This window comes from Anomaloglossus baeobatrachus, chromosome 7, assembly GCF_048569485.1.
Source record: "Anomaloglossus baeobatrachus isolate aAnoBae1 chromosome 7, aAnoBae1.hap1, whole genome shotgun sequence".
Classification (NCBI taxonomy): domain Eukaryota; kingdom Metazoa; phylum Chordata; class Amphibia; order Anura; family Aromobatidae; genus Anomaloglossus; species Anomaloglossus baeobatrachus.
Window position 1 is genome coordinate 40,669,380 of NC_134359.1, and position 18,754 is coordinate 40,688,133.

Consider the following 18,754-nt stretch of genomic DNA (forward strand, 5'->3'; position numbering starts at 1 on the left):
CCCTCTTAGGTAGGAGGCTGGTCGCCGGCCAGAGCGATGTCGCAGGGCAGGTAAATGCGTGTGAAGCTGCCGTAGTGATAATGTTCGCTACGGCAGCCATCACAAGATATCGCATGTGCGATGGGGGCGGGGACTATGGCGCTCGGCATCGCTAGCATCGGCTAGTGATGTCACAGCGTGCAAAGTACCCCTAAGTATGGAGATTTTTATCTGCTGTTTTTCCTATAGGTTTCTTGTTAAGACTTAAAAAAAAAATCCTGAGACAAGTGTAGTAAATTGAAATAAAAAAAGCAATGAAAAACATATGAAATTCATGGCATTTTTACAGACCAAACAAGCAAATGCAAAAAACAGGTGGTGTGAAGTTAGCAGTATATTGAAAGAATTTGCCATAAAATGTTTGATAGATGCAGGTCCAAACTCTGGAAACTGCAACTATCCTTATATTTGCAATGCCTGGACTGGGAGAGGTGGCCGCACACGTGTGTGGTTTCCTCCATTTATTTCTTCTGCAAAAAAAATGAAATAACTTTTTTAAATTAGGTATTTTGAAAAAAAAACCTGTTGCAGACCCCTGAGAAATTTCCCATTACTGACATTGCCTTGACGTCCATGGTAAAGTCACATGATACGACCACAGCAGCCAATCACTACTCAACGGGAAACTTTTGTGAGCAGTAATTGGCTGCCGTTTTCACGTTTATACACAACATTGAATCACAACATCTGTGACGTCTGACAGTGCAGGATTGGTACAGAATTTCTGAGCCAAGTACTGTGCTAAGTATAAATGAGTACACCCCAACAGATTTGTCAGAAAAGCTTCCTTTTAGAATCAACATTTTCTATTGGATATGTGAAGATCTGAGGTTGTGGGTTGTATTAATCACTTAGGCGGGCTTTGCACGTTGCGACATCGCAAGCCGATGCTGCGATGTCGCACGCGATAGTCCCCGCCACCGTCGCAGGTACGATATCGTGTGATAGCTGGCGTAGCGAAAATTATTGCTACGGCAGCTTCACATGCACTCACCTGCCCTGCGACCGTCGCTCTGGCCGGCGACCCGCCTCCTTCCTAAGGGGGCGGGTTGTGCGGCGTCATAGCGACGTCACACGGCAGGCGGCCAATAGCAGCGGAGGGGCGGAGATGAGCAGGATGTAAACATCCCACCCACCTCCTTCCTTCCGCATAGCCGCCGGCGGCAGATAGGAGATGTTCCTTGCTCCTGCGGCTTCACACACAGCGATGTGTGCTGCCGCAGGAACGAGGAACAACATCGTACCTGTCGCAGCACCGGCATTATGGAAATGTCGGTGAATGCAACGATGATACGATAACGACATTTTTGCGCTCGTTAATCGTATCATCTAGCATTTACACAGTACGATGTCGAAAGTGACGCCGGATGTGCGTCACTTTCGATTTGACCCCACCGACATCGCACGTGCGATGTCGCAACGTGCAAAGCCGCCCTAAGGTAGGTTAACAACACAATTATTTTTATTTTTCCGTCCATGGTCACTCCATTCAATGAGGTCACCTGAGGGCAGGTTACCTGCGATCACAGGTTGAGGATCGTGGGAACTTCCAGCTGTGACCGCAAACAATCTGAGTGACGTCAGCTTTGATCAGTGTGGCTCAGTTATTCTCTGCCTTAAGCTCCCAGCGGGCGTTCATGTTCTATGTGTTGCGGACGGAGGACAGACCACGGCAGGGGGGCTGCTCGGATCCGGGATCGTTGCTGTGGCTCAAGTGGCAGCCGGACCCGGGCTCGTGCAGCCGTCCGTCCTCACAACTGAGTAAAGGGGTTATTTACAGGGGAGAGCTTGTCAGTGACGCCACCCGTGGGTTGCAGTGATTGATGGTGGCACCGCCACTGTCTTGGTATGGGGCGCCCGGGGCCGATGGAGCGGTGCAGCAGGATGGTATCCCCTCCATGGGTAGGGGAGGTGTTGTCCCGGGGCCCAGGTGTAGGTGGGGTGCTGGGACGCAGTCTGCAGGGCTGGACTGGATGGTACCAGTGTACTCACTGTTTGAATAAAGTCACACAGAGTCCAGATAGTAAACCAAGTGCCGGATACCGGTAGCCCCCGGAGGGGTGTGCTCGAGTCCCGCAAACCGGTAGACAGGACAGGGGCCTTTCCTCCTGCACTTCTAGTTTTGTGTCGTGTGTGATAACTAGTCCGCAGGGAACAGGAAAAATCAACTCCCAGTGTCTTTGCTGTGGGAGCTGTGGCCCGCGAGATCTGACCTTTGGGATTTTAGCAGGCACTTGCAGACGCCCTATCCCCCGCATTGGGCTTCCGTCTCGCTCTATCTGGGCTACTCGTGGGACAAGACGTGGAATCTTGTCCCCTGCTGGCTAATTGACAAGGTGCATGAAGCTGTCCTCGCCCTAGGGTCCAGGCACCTCGACTCTGCACGGCCTCCGGACCGGATTCCCGCTGTCGGCACCGGCGGGCTACAACCCTACCCCGGTCCACTTAAGGTCTCCAGCGACCGGATCTCCGTCGCCTGTGGCCCTGCTCTGCTGTCTGCCACCTAGTCAGCTCAGGTAGTCCGGGAGCTACAACCCCTGACTACCACTTCCTTTTTTACTCCTCTCAGTTCCTCTCTCCAAACTAGACTGTTTCTGCCCCTCCCATCACACCTCGGACCCCTAAGAGGGCATCACAATCTGCCTGGCCCCACCCACTGGTGTGTCCCTATTGTCCTGGGGGGGTGACTAGGCTTTTGTGGCTGGTGTTTGTACCTGTGTGTGGGGTTGTGTTGGAAGGCCAAGGAGGATAGAGTCCTGCAACTGGAAGATTTGTGCAGTCTCTGTGACAACCTGGTTTTGCCAGGGCATCACATATGCCCACGCGCGGTCACTTTATATGAAGCAGAGCTGGAATAATAAATGGAGTGAAAGAGGGTGTGTGTTTTTGTATTTTATTTCAAATAAAAGATTTTTTGGGTGTTTGTATTTATTTCTTTTGTTTACAGATTAGTAATGGGGGGTCTCATAGACTCCTCCCATTACTAATCTAAGGCTTAATGGCAGCTGTGAGCCGTTATTAACCCCTTTTTCCCGATTGCCACTGCACCAGGTCAGTTGGGATGAGTCAGGTAAAGTGATGGGATTGTTGAATCTAATGGATGTGACAAGCTTAGGCGGCTGCAGGCTGCTATGTTTATGCTGGAGGTCTCAATAAGCATGGGTCTCCCCAGCCTGAGAATACCAGCACCCAGCTGTTGGGCTTTTTCATGGCTGGGTATCAAAATTGGAGGAGATCGCAGGCTCTTATTTTGATACACAGCCATGATAAGCACACAGCTGGGGGCTGCAGGCTGTAGCCATGTGCTTTATCTGTGCTGGCTATCTTAATATGGAGGAGCTAGGCCACTTGTTTTATTTATTTTTACAGCAATAGAGATGCGCGTGCCCACAAACAGCTCCTCTCATTGGTCGCAGTCAGACACGCTGTCATACAGGGTGGGGCACGTTTGGCTGCAACCAATCCCCAGGAATGCCGGTGGAAGCAGTACATATGTAGGAGGTTAATGAGCAGCCCCGGAAGTAGCGTTAGAGGCACGCAGGAGACTCGGTAAGTATAACGTGCTTGCTCCAATCCCCATATCCCTTCTACCAACATTTTTAATCTCCTGATTTGGGTCCCGATAGACTTGTTTGGAAACCCACGTTCAGCCAGATATCTAGGATTAATTCTGGGCCCGAACCATGTTGTTTTCTTTTGGTTTTTTTTTTAAATCCTTTTGGACCCGCCGATCCCAGGTATCTGTGAGTCCACCCATCATTAGTTATGGGTTTGGTTGAAAAAATGTCTTGTCATAATTTTGAAAATTCTTCTTGTGTTCAGTGAGATATTGATTAAAATCTTGCCTTTCAAGTGTGGGAGGGGGTAAGGGCCAGATTTACATTTTTATACAATATATAATACAATATAATTAGTTTCATACAGCAAATTTGATTGTATTTTCATACGTTCCATCATTTCACAAGGTGTCTGTTCTCTACGCTTGTATAGCTAACTAGGGCAAAATTTTCATTGCATACCTGCGCCTGTGACACATACAGGTGCAGATATGTCCTTGTAAATATCTGAGCCAAGCTGCAACCTTATCACCTACCATGTATGACTTCACCATGACCTGGGTGAAGTGAGCATCTAATCTTTCCTTCTGCGGGGAAACTCCTGCTGTATAGAAAAGAGTAACAAAGGGTTGATATCTTGCTCTGCAATAATGGGAGTCCTGGTAGTTATTGTTTTCCAGATTGCAATTAACCTCTTTTACCCCTTTTTATAAAGTGTTTTTCCTTTTTTTTTTTTCTCATCCTTCTACATCAGTGACAAACATTATTCCCTGTTATGACAATGTGTATATTTTTATTTAATTTTTTTTACTTTTTTTTTTTTTCTTACTAAATGCAAAATTAGGCAACTTTCTCTATGGTCTTCATTAAAAATATTCTACTATTTTGCTGCTGCAGAGCGTCCCTAAGTCCTTTTATTTAGCTCAGTGATTTTGCTAAAAAAAAAAAAGGTTACACAAATCCATCAGAGCTCCTGCTCAGTTCTGACAGTCCTTTCTCCCTCCGTTCTGTCAATGTTATAGAGATAGAAGGAGCTAAATGGGGTGGTTGTCAGATCTCAAGAGTTGAAAATGGCAAAAGCACGTAAAGCTTCTGAGAGGGCAGAATTCAGGCTACAGATAAGAAAAGAAGATAAGTAAAGGATAGAAGCTGTGCTGATATCAGCTAATGCAGATAGCTGGGCTCACACCCAGCCTATATTACTGGGAGGGACACTCCCACAAGAGAATATTCTGAAACTTCAGGCTGAAAACTGCAGAGCAGGGGGTCTGAACATGAAGATTGCAGACTGCAATTTTATTAACTTAAAGTAACCACTTAATACAGTGTATATAAAAATTATTTTTCAGTGTCAAAGGTGACAATTGCCTTTTAAGCTATTCATAGTGTGAACAGGACAACAGCTCAGGACAAGGACGAATCATCACCGCCACACAATTAGAGAAAAAAAGGATAGATCTACCTGTGGCCAAACATTTTTGTAACCCAGACCACAGCATCATGGACATGAAATTGCTGGTATTGAAAGGAAATTTCAAGTCCCAGAGAAACAGGAGGCTATGGGAGTACAAACTTATGATGACCTTTGACACATTCAGAGCAGGAATGAATGTGTCTCATGGATTCATGTCTTTTTACATCAATTAAGAAATGTGCTGCTCAGAGCATCTGGGGGCATCACAGTCCGGACCAGACCCCAATCAGAGGACAATAACACTTTCACACTGCTTATCTATGAACTGCTGCAATATTTACTGCCACAACAGTTTGTCCCCTTGCCATACTGATAGTTCTGCTTCGCATAACTTGTCTTATTTACTGCCCCATTCTATGTCCTGTTGTATATAAATATGTAACTTTTCAGATTTTGTGTTATACTGAGCCTGAAGAAGAGACCCGAGTAGTCTGGAAAGCTGCTATTATTACCATCTTTTCAGTTAGCCATTAAAAGGTATCAACCACTGAGGACTTCAGTTCTTTTAAACAATTTTTTTATTGTGAACTGGTGATTTTCCTTTGTCCCTTTTTATACTTGCTCAGTTCTCAAGAATATAGCTTTGTACATAGTCCCAATTATAGCATATGAACATCATAGTGATGGATTCCTTCACTCTGTAACAGTGGCCCATATAATTATCCCGTGACCTCAGACTATCCTGAGACCGATAATCCTGAGAATGGTGGGCACAAAATCTCCACTGTGAATGGAGTGGTTTTGTGCATGCTCAGCCAAAGCCCGATTTTGCTTTTACAGGACTGATAATTATCAAATAGATAGTGAAAAATAGATGAAAAAAATCATCTGAGTAAAAATGTTTTAGTCCTGTTGTCCACTACTAGGACAACCCCTTTTAATTCCATACGTTTCTCCCATGTAAAATAATAACGCCTATACTCCCTTCTCGTACCGGTGCCCTTTCAGTTGTATACGGGACAGCGGTGCCAGGGCTCGCGTGGGACTGTGACATCAGGTGAGCCCCGCATTCAATCAACGCTGGCTTCCTTCTCCCCACCTTTGAAGAAACAATCAACAGGAAGTGAGTACAATCGACAAGAACTCATTTGGTCCAAAGGTGGGGAAAAGGGAGTTCGCACTGATTGGATGCAGACTCTTGTGTTGTCACAACCCGGCGTGAGCCCCCACCACCACCACAAGCCTGGACACCGCTGGAAGGGTGCTGGTACGGGAGGTGAGTATAGGCTTTATTATTTTACCTGGGGGAAACATCCAATCAAAATGGGTTGTCCTAGTAGTGGACAGCCCCTTTAAGTTATTGTTTTCAGTCCAGAAAGCGGCAATTTGGGTATTTAATTGTTCGGTCACAAAGTGGTTTGAGGCATATGCCATAATTGACTGAGTTGAGATCTCAGTCCTGAAACTGCATCTGTTTGGAGTGTAAATTAATTATATTACCGGTTGTACACTTCCAACATTCATGGTCCAAGAATGGGCGTCAGGTCCCTTGGCCTCAAGTCAATCGCACGATAAGCATAGTTGAGACTTTGAGTGCAGGTCAGGAGACTGTGGCCGGTCCAAACATTGTCATCTGTGCACGGACCATGAAAATCGAATATGTGAAACTAGCCAAAGGTGTCATCCGTAACGGACTGCTTGCACTTTGACGTATGGCAACAGTCATGCAAATTGCCGGCAGTCACCTATCCATAAATATGTCAGTAGTCTTTATAAAACACAAGTAAATGTAACGGAGTTTCCCGGTGATCGTTGCAGGTGTTCCGATCAGTTGGTCCATGATGATCTTCCAAACACCAGTATCATCATGTGTTTTGTAGACGAGGTGTGGTCCGCCCTCATCCGCTCTGTTTTTAGCGTCCTCAACCGATCCCCAGCTCATCTACTCAAAGAGATCATCCTCGTAGATGACTTCAGCACCAAAGGTCAGTGTTATTTTTCGTCATCTCTTATGCAGCAGATTAATTTGATTCGTTGCCTGATGATTTTCACGTTTTCTGTCTTCAGCCTACCTCAAAGACAAGCTGGATGGTTACATGAAGAAGTTCCCCAAGGTTCGGATTCTACATCTCAATGAAAGACACGGGTTAATTCGAGCCAGACTTGCCGGTGCAAATATTGCAACAGGTAATCATACTTTTTGTTTTTATAAGTAGGGTTTATATCCAGTTCTGTAACCACCAGTGATCGGCTAAGATCTGTAGCATTGTGTTCAATTTCCCCACAGCGCCCCCACAGGTGAACTGAAGTATTACAGTTTTGAAAAAAAAAATGGCTGGCAGGGTAGTTGTTATGAATGTTATGTTGGAGGATTGGGTTCCTCCAACGAGAAGCTTTTTGTTGCCAATCTTTGCTCTGTCTAAAAGTTGATGGTTCTTGACCTCTTCCCAACATAAGACATAGTCATATGTCCAATATCAGGTGCAAGTGTATGGAAGATACAGGAGTTGAGCTGACTCCATAGAGGCCAGTGTCGGCAGTTTTGTACAGCCAGCACCTGCCACTAACGACTATTTAAATGCCACTGTCAACCCTGACACTTCAAAAATGCTCCAATAAAGCTCAGTCCAGTGCCATGGAATTACAGTATGTAGTGCAAGTGACCAAAGGATTGTAGATTACTTGAATCCCTTAGGGGGACTAAAAAATAAAGCAAAAATTAATTACAAAAAAAATTACACATATTAAAAGTAAAATCGTCCTTTTTACCAATTCAAAAATTGAAAAATATCAGAAAATTAAAATATAAACTTATTTGTCATTATTATATCGTAACAGTTCTGTATATAAATATAGAACGTTAATGCATCTATATGGTAAACTCTATAAAAAAAATTTGAAAAAATGCCAAAATAGCCATTTTTTAATTTGGCAAAAAAAATGCAATAAAATGTGATTAAAGCATCGTATTATATCAAGAAAAACGACATCTCGCCCCCCCCTAAAATAAATAAAGAAATAAATAATCAAGCATTCACACAGGTTCATTGATGGAAGAATAAACGATATACAGGTCTTAGAATATGGCGACACAAACATCTTTTTTTGGGGTTTTTGTTTTTTTGGGTTTTTGTTGTAGCTGCTAAATTATAAACAAAAAACTTAAGTTTGGTATCTCTGTAAATTATACTGTGCTGGAGAAGTAAGCTGCCAAGACAATTTTACTGCAAAATGATTGAAAGGTGTAAAAACGGAATCTAAAAAGACAATATTGGAATTGCATTGTTTTTTTACCACTTTACCCCACTTGGACCTTTTTTTTCCCTGTTTTTCAGCCCAATATATAGTACAATAATAAAAAAAAAAAGTCATGCCTGTTGGAAGCGCAGGAAGGAAAAATACAATTGTACAAAAACAAATTGTGCTGTCATGGAGGGTTTAAAAAGGGAACCCCGTCTGTATCAGATTAGTGTCTGGTGGAACACAACAGTGGCTCCCAGTGCAGACATCGGAGGGAGGTCAACGGGATCTGAACTTACCGGAAGTGCACTCTTTACCAGTAAGTAGCTGGACATTAGAGAACCGGGAGGCTTCCCCCGCCTGGAAATTCCGGGCAGTATTCACCTGACTGTGAGACCGGCGCAGCATGTCAGCCGCTCTCAGGATCCAATGATGGATTTCTATACTAATTGAACGCTACAAGAATTTGTAGACTATTTTCCAAAACTGCCATCATATAAACCTGTGAAACATTTATGAAAAATGGCCTAAATCTTATAACAACAACACATATTAGATAGTATGTCAGTTGTATATAGCAGAGATTTATGGTGAGCGAATCTGAATCCTGTATAACTGAACTGAATTGTTATAGCGCTGCCATATAATGTGTCGTTATTACTTTGTCGCTGGTTTTTCTATGTTGTTCTGATGCATTAAAAGGGGTTGTACAAGTTTTAGCACAATGTTCTGCAGTCACTCTCTGTGACTGCAGACTTGAGAATCCTCACAGTGCGCACAGCACACACTGTCAGGATTCTCTGGGAGTGGGCAGTCATATGACCGCAAGTATGTGATTTGCATGCTCCCAGCCACGTTATGACTAAAATTCCCAGCCTCGCTCACTACAAGTGAATTGCTGGAAAATCGTAACGGCACGAGTTGTGAGTATTCAGAGTGACTACAAACATTTGTGCTAAACCTCGACAACCCCTGTAAGCAGCTATGCAGTAATAAACTTCATTTTAATGAATAGATCTTGGAATAATAATAATTTCCACAATTGGATGTATAGAAAAAAAATGGTTTCTGTTTGGAGATAATCATATACTATATGTATGCCCCTGCTGTGTACTGTGTAATGGCCGTGTCTGACCGTACAGGAACATGGTCTGATTATACCACATCTCCTGGGCAGGGGGTGACACAAAAAGAGTATAAAGACCTTACAGCACGGGATCACAGATGATTCTCTTTGTGAGGTAAAACATTTCCTTGCCTCCTATTAAACAATGTTTTACCAAAAAAAAAGAATCAGCTGTGAACACATGCAACGTATTCATAAAAATCAAATGCTGTATATCAGTTACATATAGAATTCGATTTTTTTTTTTTTTTTTTTTTTTTTTTGTGTGGACATCTGTCACAAACCACCGGGGGCGTCACTCAGAAATCCCCCGCGCTGGCTACCAGTACGTCACAATCGGGGGGTAACAAGTGGGGGTCACCCCTCCTATATACCTCCCGACCGACAGACAGAGCACGTGACGCGCTCTCTAGCGCCCCTCTTATAGTCAGGCCAATTATGGAATTGCCCGACCATAAGCAAGGAGGCCGCTATACTACTTATGCCGATTATTGAAGGGTCCCCGGTGAGAGTAGGGTATATATTCCCCCGACCTCCGCGGGCGGAATATATAAAATCTCCCCGAATCTCACTGGCCTCCCCACAATAATCCTTGGCACAATTCGCTGCCACCAACCGATTTACGGTAACTATTAGCCGAACACACAGACGTGGGATTCAAGATCGAGATAACAGAACAGCCCAAGATTAATTATATAATTTAATCAGCCTAAAGCACACTAGAAACTACAATATATACAATAGGGAATCTACAGAATATACATATGTCAGAGTACAGTTACAATCAAAGCATGGGTTACAAACAGGCATACACAGTTCCAGCAGTTACCTTGTTGCGTCTGGCCACAGGGGGGCGCTGTACCCAGGTTTCTAGGATCCTTCCCACAGATGTTTCCTACACGTGCCCCCAGCGAAAGAACGCTGGAAAATGGCCGAAGTAGGGTTATCAACCTGGGCAGATCCAGGTCCCCTCCTACCTTAGTGACCTCACAGGGAGCACTGCTCCACCCCTGGCTTGAGTTATGGACAATATCCCAACATGGAATATGGGCCATAACTTTGCCTGGGAGCGTCGTAGGCGGACGCCAATGCTCTCATTGTGACAGTTATGAATTTAGCTACAGAACGAGGGGACTCATGACCTGTCTGCCAGTTCCCCATTGGCTGATATCACGCCTGGGGCATTTCCCAATGTCCTGCTCCCATAAAAAGGGTGTGCCGGCATCGTCCACATGCGGAGACACCATTTTTATGGTTGCCATATTTATCGGAAATATGGCTTGCGAGATATGAACCATTTTTTACTGGAGTCGTTCTGTCTGGCTACTTCCAGAGCCTTGCTAATTAGATACAACTCTTGTTACAGGGTGACGGCAGGGAGTCATCCTGTGTCCATTGTTCCCACACCACCTCATTTCCATATCACAGGACATGGCCATGGGATTTGTTGCTAAACCAGTTGTGTGAAGGAAAGGGGGGGTGACACCAGGAGAGGGCTTCCTGACATACTTGAATATCATGATTTATCGTCATATCTCCGGATTTACCTCACACCTCCCCCCTTTTGAGGGCGCTAGGGGGCAGCACACTCCGGTGTTCCCCCGTGCGCCCGTCCGCGACCTCTCCTTGTCGGGACAGCCCGTCTGCGTTACCGTGGTCACGGCCCCTTTTGTGGCGAATGGTGAAGTTGTATTGCTGGAGCGCAAGGCTCCATCGCAACAATCGCCCATTCGTCCCAGAGACGGTGTGCAACCAGCTGAGGGGATTGTGGTCCGTCTCCACGATGAAGTGGCGCCCGTATAGATAGGGTTGCAGACGCTGCAGGGCCCACACTATGGCCAGGCACTCCTTCTCCATCGTGGAATAGGCAACTTCCCTTGGTAACAGCTTCCTGCTCAGGTACAAGACTGGGTGCTCTTGGCTCGCAGAGTCCACCTGGCTGAGCACCGCACCGAGGCCGAAGTCACTGGCGTCGGTCTGTACTACAAACGGCCGCGTGAAGTCGGCTGCCTGTAGCACGGGCGGGCTGGACAGGGCGTCCTTTAGGGCCCGGAAGGCTGTCTCGCAGTCCATTGTCCAATCGACTGCAGAGGGCAGCTTCTTCTTGGTGAGGTCCGTCAAGGGCTTTGCCAGGCTACTATAGCATGGAACAAACCTCCTATAGTACCCAGCGGTCCCCAAGAAGGACATCACCTGCTTCTTGGTCCTGGGGGTGGGCCAGGATGCGATGGCTTCCACTTTCTCAGGCTCGGGCTTCAGTGTTCTCCCGCCTACCCGGTGACCGAGGTACTGGACCTCGCTCATGGCCAGCTGACACTTTCCCGGCTTGATGGTCAAACCTGCCCGGTGGATCCGCCTGAGCACCTGTGCTAGATGCTCTAGGTGGTCCTCCCAGGTGGGACTGAAGACGGCAATGTCATCTAGGTACGCGGCCGCGTACCCTTCAAGTCCCTTGAGCAGGGTGTTGACCATCCGCTGGAAAGTGGCAGGGGCATTCCTCATCCCGAATGGCATCACCGTGGACTCGTATAGTCCAAATGGGGTAATAAAGGCAGAGCGTTCCCTGGCCTTGCGAGTCAGGGGGATCTGCCAATATCCCCGGCTCAGATCCATGATGGTCAGGTACTGAGCCCCGGCCAACTGATCGAGCAGGTCATCGATGCGTGGCATTGGGTACGCATCGGCGACCGTGACCGCATTGAGCCCCCTGTAGTCCACGCAGAACCGAGTGGTTCGGTCCTTCTTAGGGACGAGGACTACAGGCGAGGCCCAAGCGCTGTTGGATGCCTGGATCACCCCCAGCTTCAGCATCTCGTCAATCTCCTGGCGCATGTGTTGCTGCACCTCCAGGGAGACCCGATATGCTGAACGCCGGATCGGGGGATGATCCCCAGTGTCCACGTGATGGACAGCCAAGTCAGTCCTTCCGGGCTGGTTGGTAAACAACCCCCGGAAGGGGAGGAGGGTGGCCCACAGCTGGGACCGTTGGTCTTCCAAGAGCTGGTGGCCAACCTCCACATCCTCAATGGATCCGCCTGCCCTAACCTGGGCTAGCATATCCAAGAGGGTTTCCGCTTCTCCCTCCTCGGGCAGGTTGCACACGGGGAGCGCACATGCCTCCCGCTCATGATGTGCCTTCATCATGTTCACATGGAAGGGCTTCCGCCTTCCACGGGCAGGGTCCAGGGTGACCAGGTACGTTACAGGGTTGAGCTGCTGGTACACGAGGTATGGGCCTTCCCAGGCTGCCTGAAGCTTGTCCTGTGGTACGGGGACCAGTACCCACACCTTTTGACCCACTTGGTAGGTCCTCTCACAAGCGTTCTGGTCGTACCAACGCTTCTGATCGGCCTGGGCTTGAGCCATATTGTCGTGTACCAGTTGCGTCAAGGCCTGCATTTTGTCCCGGAAGCGCATGACATACTCGATAACCGACACTCCAGGGGTGGCCAAATCCCCTTCCCAAGCCTCTTTCACCAGAGCCAGGGGGCCCCGCACACGTCGCCCGTACAGGAGCTCAAACGGTGAGAATCCTGTTGAGGCCTGTGGAACCTCCCGGTAAGCAAATAACAGGTGTGGGAGATACCGCTCCCAGTCACGCCCATGGGAGTCGACCAACATCTTAAGCATCTGCTTTAAGGTGCCATTGAACCGCTCGCACAGGCCATTAGTCTGTGGATGGTATGGGCTGGCCACCAGATGTCGCACCTGGACTTGCTTACAGAGGGCCTCCATCAGCTGGGACATGAATTGGGTCCCCCGGTCAGTGAGCATTTCCTGGGGAAAACCCACTCGGGAGAAAATCTCCAGCAATGCGGTGGCCACCTTGTCAGCCCGAATGGACGACAAGGCCACTGCTTCTGGGTACCGGGTGGCATAGTCCACTACCGTCAGTATGAAGCGTTTCCCGGAGCTGCTGGGGATGGCCAGCGGGCCGACCAGATCCACAGCCACCCTCCTGAAAGGCTCATCGATGATTGGCAGAGATACTAGTGGGGCTTTGGGGCGTGGCCCCGCCTTCCCCACTCTCTGACAGGTTTCACACGAACGGCAGTAGGCAGCCACATCGGCCCCCATTTTTGGCCAGTAGAAATGCTGGTTTAACCTGGCCTTGGTCTTAGCGATCCCTAGGTGTCCGGCCATCGGAATCTCATGTGCGATCCGCAACAACTCCGTCCGGAACGGATAGGGTACCACCAACTGTCGGTCCCTGGGCCACGCCTCCGGTGAACCCTGCTGGACCGTGGCCCGGTACAGCCGTCCTTGGTCCCAGACCACTCGCTCCGGGTCCGAGTCCGAGGGAGGCTGTGCCGCCTGCTCCTTAAGAGCTTTCAGGCTGTCGTCAGCTTCTAACGCTGCCTGAAACCCCTGACTAGATGTGGCCAGAATCGACGAGACTGTCACATCTTCAGTCAGTACCCCGGGACCTGTGTCCTGGCCTCCACCTGACTCGGCTGCCACTTGGTCAGAAGGGGAAGAGCTATCGGACCTCCGGGAGGCCCCTTGGCTTCCAGCACTCCCACTGCGGGTGACAGCGGCCACAGCCGCTGCGACCGTGGGTCGTGCCTGCTCCTCCTCCGTTCCTGACCAAGTCGCCGGTTCAGGCAGACCTACCTGGCTTCCTGACACCCCGGTTGTGGGGGAACCATGCACCGAGATCTTACCTGGGAGCACTTCCGCTCCTGGACCGGCCCCAATCTCACCTGCCTGTTCCCCTCCTGCAGCAACAGAACCCCGCTGTGAAATCTCTGGGGACCCCACATTTGCTGTGGTAGCCCCCACCCCACACACTGGTCCTCCCCCTGCAGCACCCTGCTCTCTGCTTATCCCTGCAGAGGGCAACAGATCCCAGCTCACAGGCTGGTTACTTGTAGAGGCATTGTCACACCTTTCTCTGACCCCCTCCCCTGTCACAGCTGCAGCTGTGTGTGTGTCTATGGTGTCTATGCAAGCAGAAATATCAGAGTTCACTCCCTCCTCCCTTACATCATTCATAGATAACACATTAACATTGTCCGGAGGCATGTCAGTACTGGCTGAAGGTTCAGCCCTTGCTTGGGGCCCAAACTGGGAGGTTATCTGCCCCAAATCTGTCCCAAGTAGCACGTTTGCAGGGATCCGATCAGTTACCCCCACCTCCCTCACCCCTCGCCCTGCGCCCCAGTCCACATAAATGTCAGCAACAGGCAGCGCCGGGTCAGTGCCTCCAATCCCGGAGACAGCGAGGGTTTTTCCAGGGATCAAGTCTTGGGGGGACACCATCTCAGGCCGCACCAGAGTCACCTCCGAGGCGCTGTCTCGCAGTCCTATGGTCACAGACCGGCCGACGGTGACAGGTTGGAAGCTGTCCAGGGACCTACCACCACCCCCACCCACACAATACACCTTGGGCGGCCCTTGGGACGGGGACGGAGCCGGGGCCTTGGGACGCTGAGGGCACATGGCCTGGAAGTGTCCAGGTAGGTTGCACTGGTGGCACCGTCTTGGTTCCGCCACGGGCCTGGAGAGGGGAGTTGAGGGGGACACCCCCTGCAGTCTAGGGGCAGGTGGGGCAGTCGCAGAATTCATCTTACCCCCTCTCCAGGTGCTGCTGGTGGCCGCTCTCCTGGCCTCAGGGGCCCGGTTGTTGGTGTAGTCATCGGCAAGGGCAGCTGTAGCCGTGGACCCCTTTGGCTTCTGGTCTCGGATGAACTGGCGGAGATCCTCAGGGCAGTTCCACAAGAGTTGCTCCGTGATGAACAAGTCCAGGATCTCCGGTCCGGTGGAAAGCTGCAGGCCTTGGGTCCAGTGGTCGGCAGCTCGGGCAAGTGCCCGCCGGTGGTCAGCCCAGGAGTCCTTTGGTCCCTTCTGTAGGCTCCGGAACTTCTTGCGGTAGGACTCTGGAGTGAGGTTGTACTGTTGGATCAGGGCCCGCTTGATGGTGTCGTAGCCCTGATCTGCCTCAGCAGGCAAGTCCCCAAGGATTTCCAGGGCCTTACCCCTTAAACGGGGGGTCAGGTATTTGGCCCACTGGTCCTTGTCCAGATGGTGCTGCAAGCAAGTCCGTTCAAAAGCAGTCAAGAAAGAGTCCAAGTCTCCATCCTTCTCCAGCACTGGGAAGTCCTCAACACGGACCTTTGGAAGTTTGGTGTCTTGAAGGTCACGTGTGGCTGATGAGGGCCGGAGCTGAGCTAGCTGCAGCTGGTAGTCACGCTCTGCCTGGCGCTCTTCACGCGCTGCCTGCCGCTCCGCAGCCTCAGCCTCACGCGCTGCTTGCCGCTCTGCCCTGCGCTCTGCCAGGAGTCCCTTGTAGCCCTCCTGGTCTCCAGCCTGGAGAAGGGCCATAGCCATTTGAAGAAGGCTATCCGAGCCTCCCAGGCTCGGTGGAATGGCACGTGGTGATCTGCGGCCCGCTGCGGAGCCTGGTGATTCACTGTCCCTTGCAGAGCGGAGGGCTGGCATCTGGCTCGTTGAGGACCCTTGGGTGAGCTGCTCCTCATCTTGTCCATAATTGCCAGCTTGTGCGCTGTCCTCTGCAGAACGGTTTTCTGGCGTCGAGCTCCTGGAGGACTCGTGGGCAACCTCCTCATTGCTGTCCACAGCACCGTCCTCCCTCTCTTCGGCTCCTGCCTTAGCATTGGCCAGTTGCATAGCTCTGCTCCTGGTGCCATCAGCCATTCTTGCAGACTTTTGGTCACTGACACAGAACTGACACCTGATGCCTCCACACACCTTACAGTATCTGCACTCTGACACTCTAGTGTTGAGCTAGTCTGAAGACCCCAGCAGCCACAGCTGCTGCAGGCAGTCTTTAGTGTCTGGGAGTATGGGTCTCACACTCACACACACTATTATCTCGCTCCCACCGCTGCCACCAATATGTCACAAACCACCGGGGGGGTCACTCAGAAATCCCACCGCTGCCACCAATATGTCACAAACCACCGGGGGCGTCACTCAGAAATCCCCCGCGCTGGCTACCAGTACGTCACAATCGGGGGGTAACAAGTGGGGGTCACCCCTCCTATATACCTCCCGACCGACAGACAGAGCACGTGACGCGCTCTCTAGCGCCCCTCTTATAGTCAGGCCAATTATGGAATTGCCCGACCATAAGCAAGGAGGCCGCTATACTACTTATGCCGATTATTGAAGGGTCCCCGGTGAGAGTAGGGTATATATTCCCCCGACCTCCGCGGGCGGAATATATAAAATCTCCCCGAATCTCACTGGCCTCCCCACAATAATCCTTGGCACAATTCGCTGCCACCAACCGATTTACGGTAACTATTAGCCGAACACACAGACGTGGGATTCAAGATCGAGATAACAGAACAGCCCAAGATTAATTATATAATTTAATCAGCCTAAAGCACACTAGAAACTACAATATATACAATAGGGAATCTACAGAATATACATATGTCAGAGTACAGTTACAATCAAAGCATGGGTTACAAACAGGCATACACAGTTCCAGCAGTTACCTTGTTGCGTCTGGCCACAGGGGGGCGCTGTACCCAGGTTTCTAGGATCCTTCCCACAGATGTTTCCTACACGTGCCCCCAGCGAAAGAACGCTGGAAAATGGCCGAAGTAGGGTTATCAACCTGGGCAGATCCAGGTCCCCTCCTACCTTAGTGACCTCACAGGGAGCACTGCTCCACCCCTGGCTTGAGTTATGGACAATATCCCAACATGGAATATGGGCCATAACTTTGCCTGGGAGCGTCGTAGGCGGACGCCAATGCTCTCATTGTGACAGTTATGAATTTAGCTACAGAACGAGGGGACTCATGACCTGTCTGCCAGTTCCCCATTGGCTGATATCACGCCTGGGGCATTTCCCAATGTCCTGCTCCCATAAAAAGGGTGTGCCGGCATCGTCCACATGCGGAGACACCATTTTTATGGTTGCCATATTTATCGGAAATATGGCTTGCGAGATATGAACCATTTTTTACTGGAGTCGTTCTGTCTGGCTACTTCCAGAGCCTTGCTAATTAGATACAACTCTTGTTACAGGGTGACGGCAGGGAGTCATCCTGTGTCCATTGTTCCCACACCACCTCATTTCCATATCACAGGACATGGCCATGGGATTTGTTGCTAAACCAGTTGTGTGAAGGAAAGGGGGGGTGACACCAGGAGAGGGCTTCCTGACATACTTGAATATCATGATTTATCGTCATATCTCCGGATTTACCTCACAACATCCATAGACTTGACAATGCGAGTCACAACCAACATATGAGAGAAGCTAATAAAAGCTGCAAAAATGTTTTTATGGGCTGATCTACTTTGTAAAAAAACAAACAAACAAATGACTCTTCTCTATACTGTCCCATTGAACAACATTGGTTTGAGTACTGTCTGTTTTTTCATAGACAGCACTCCGGCTGAAAATACACTAGTTTATCTACTAGCTGTAGTACCTGGCGTTGCCCGGGTTACTAAGTGTCTCCCTGTCTGTCTCCCTCTCTCTCTGTCAGCCTCTCTCTCTTCTCTCTGTGTCTCCGCGCATGTGTGTGTGTGTGTCTCTCCATCTCTCTTTGTCTCTGTCTCTCTGTCTCTGCGTGTTTCTGTCTCTATGTCTGTCTCTACTGAAATCATATTACCTCACACATAAGCTTCTTATACTAAGAATGTCCTTCGTTGCCTATAGCAACCAATCACAACTCCCTCCTATTAATGACCTGTAGCCCTCAGCTCCATTTACTTTAATGTAAGCAGGTCTTTTTGGCGAATAACTGTAAAGCGCGGGATTAAACTTTTCCATCAAAACATAGTCTATGATGTTCCCTGAGTCACATGAGGTGTCTGTGCAAAATTTTGTGATTGTAAATGCGACAGTGCGGATTCATTTAGTGGATACACACACACATACATACATACATACATACACACACACGCACATATGTACACTCATACATACATACATATACATACAGTACAGACCAAAAGTTTGGACATACCTTCTCATTCAAAGAGTTTTCTTTATTTTCAGGACTCTGAAAATTGTAGATTCACATTGAAGGCATCAAAACTATGAATTAACACATGTGGAATGACATACTTAACAAAAAAGTGTGAAACAACTGAAAATATGTTTTATATTCTAGGTTCTTTAAAGTAGCCACCTTTTGCTTTGATTACTGCTTTGCACACTCTTGGCATTCTCTTGATGAGTTTCAAGAGGTAGTCACCGGAAATGGTCTTCCAACAGTCTTGAAGGAGTTCCCAGAGATGCTTAGCACTTGTTGGCCCTTTTGCCTTCACTCTGCGGTCCAGCTCACCCCAAACCATCTCGATTGGGTTAAGGTCTGGTGACTGTGGAGGCCAGGTCATCTGGCGTAGCACCCCATCACTCTCCTTCTTAGTCAAATAGCCCTTACACAGC

The 18,754-nt window shown here is 49.0% G+C and overlaps 1 protein-coding gene across 1 annotated transcript in view; it reads left to right on the top strand.

The window, feature by feature from the left end:
- GALNT5 (polypeptide N-acetylgalactosaminyltransferase 5) overlaps positions 1–18,754 on the top strand; it is an 88,562-nt gene that overhangs the window by 29,460 nt on the left and 40,348 nt on the right. The window contains exons 2-3 of the mRNA XM_075317237.1: positions 6,829–6,995; positions 7,078–7,197. Of these exons, the coding sequence (XP_075173352.1) occupies positions 6,829–6,995; positions 7,078–7,197 (287 nt within the window). The remainder of the gene's footprint in view (positions 1–6,828; positions 6,996–7,077; positions 7,198–18,754) is intronic.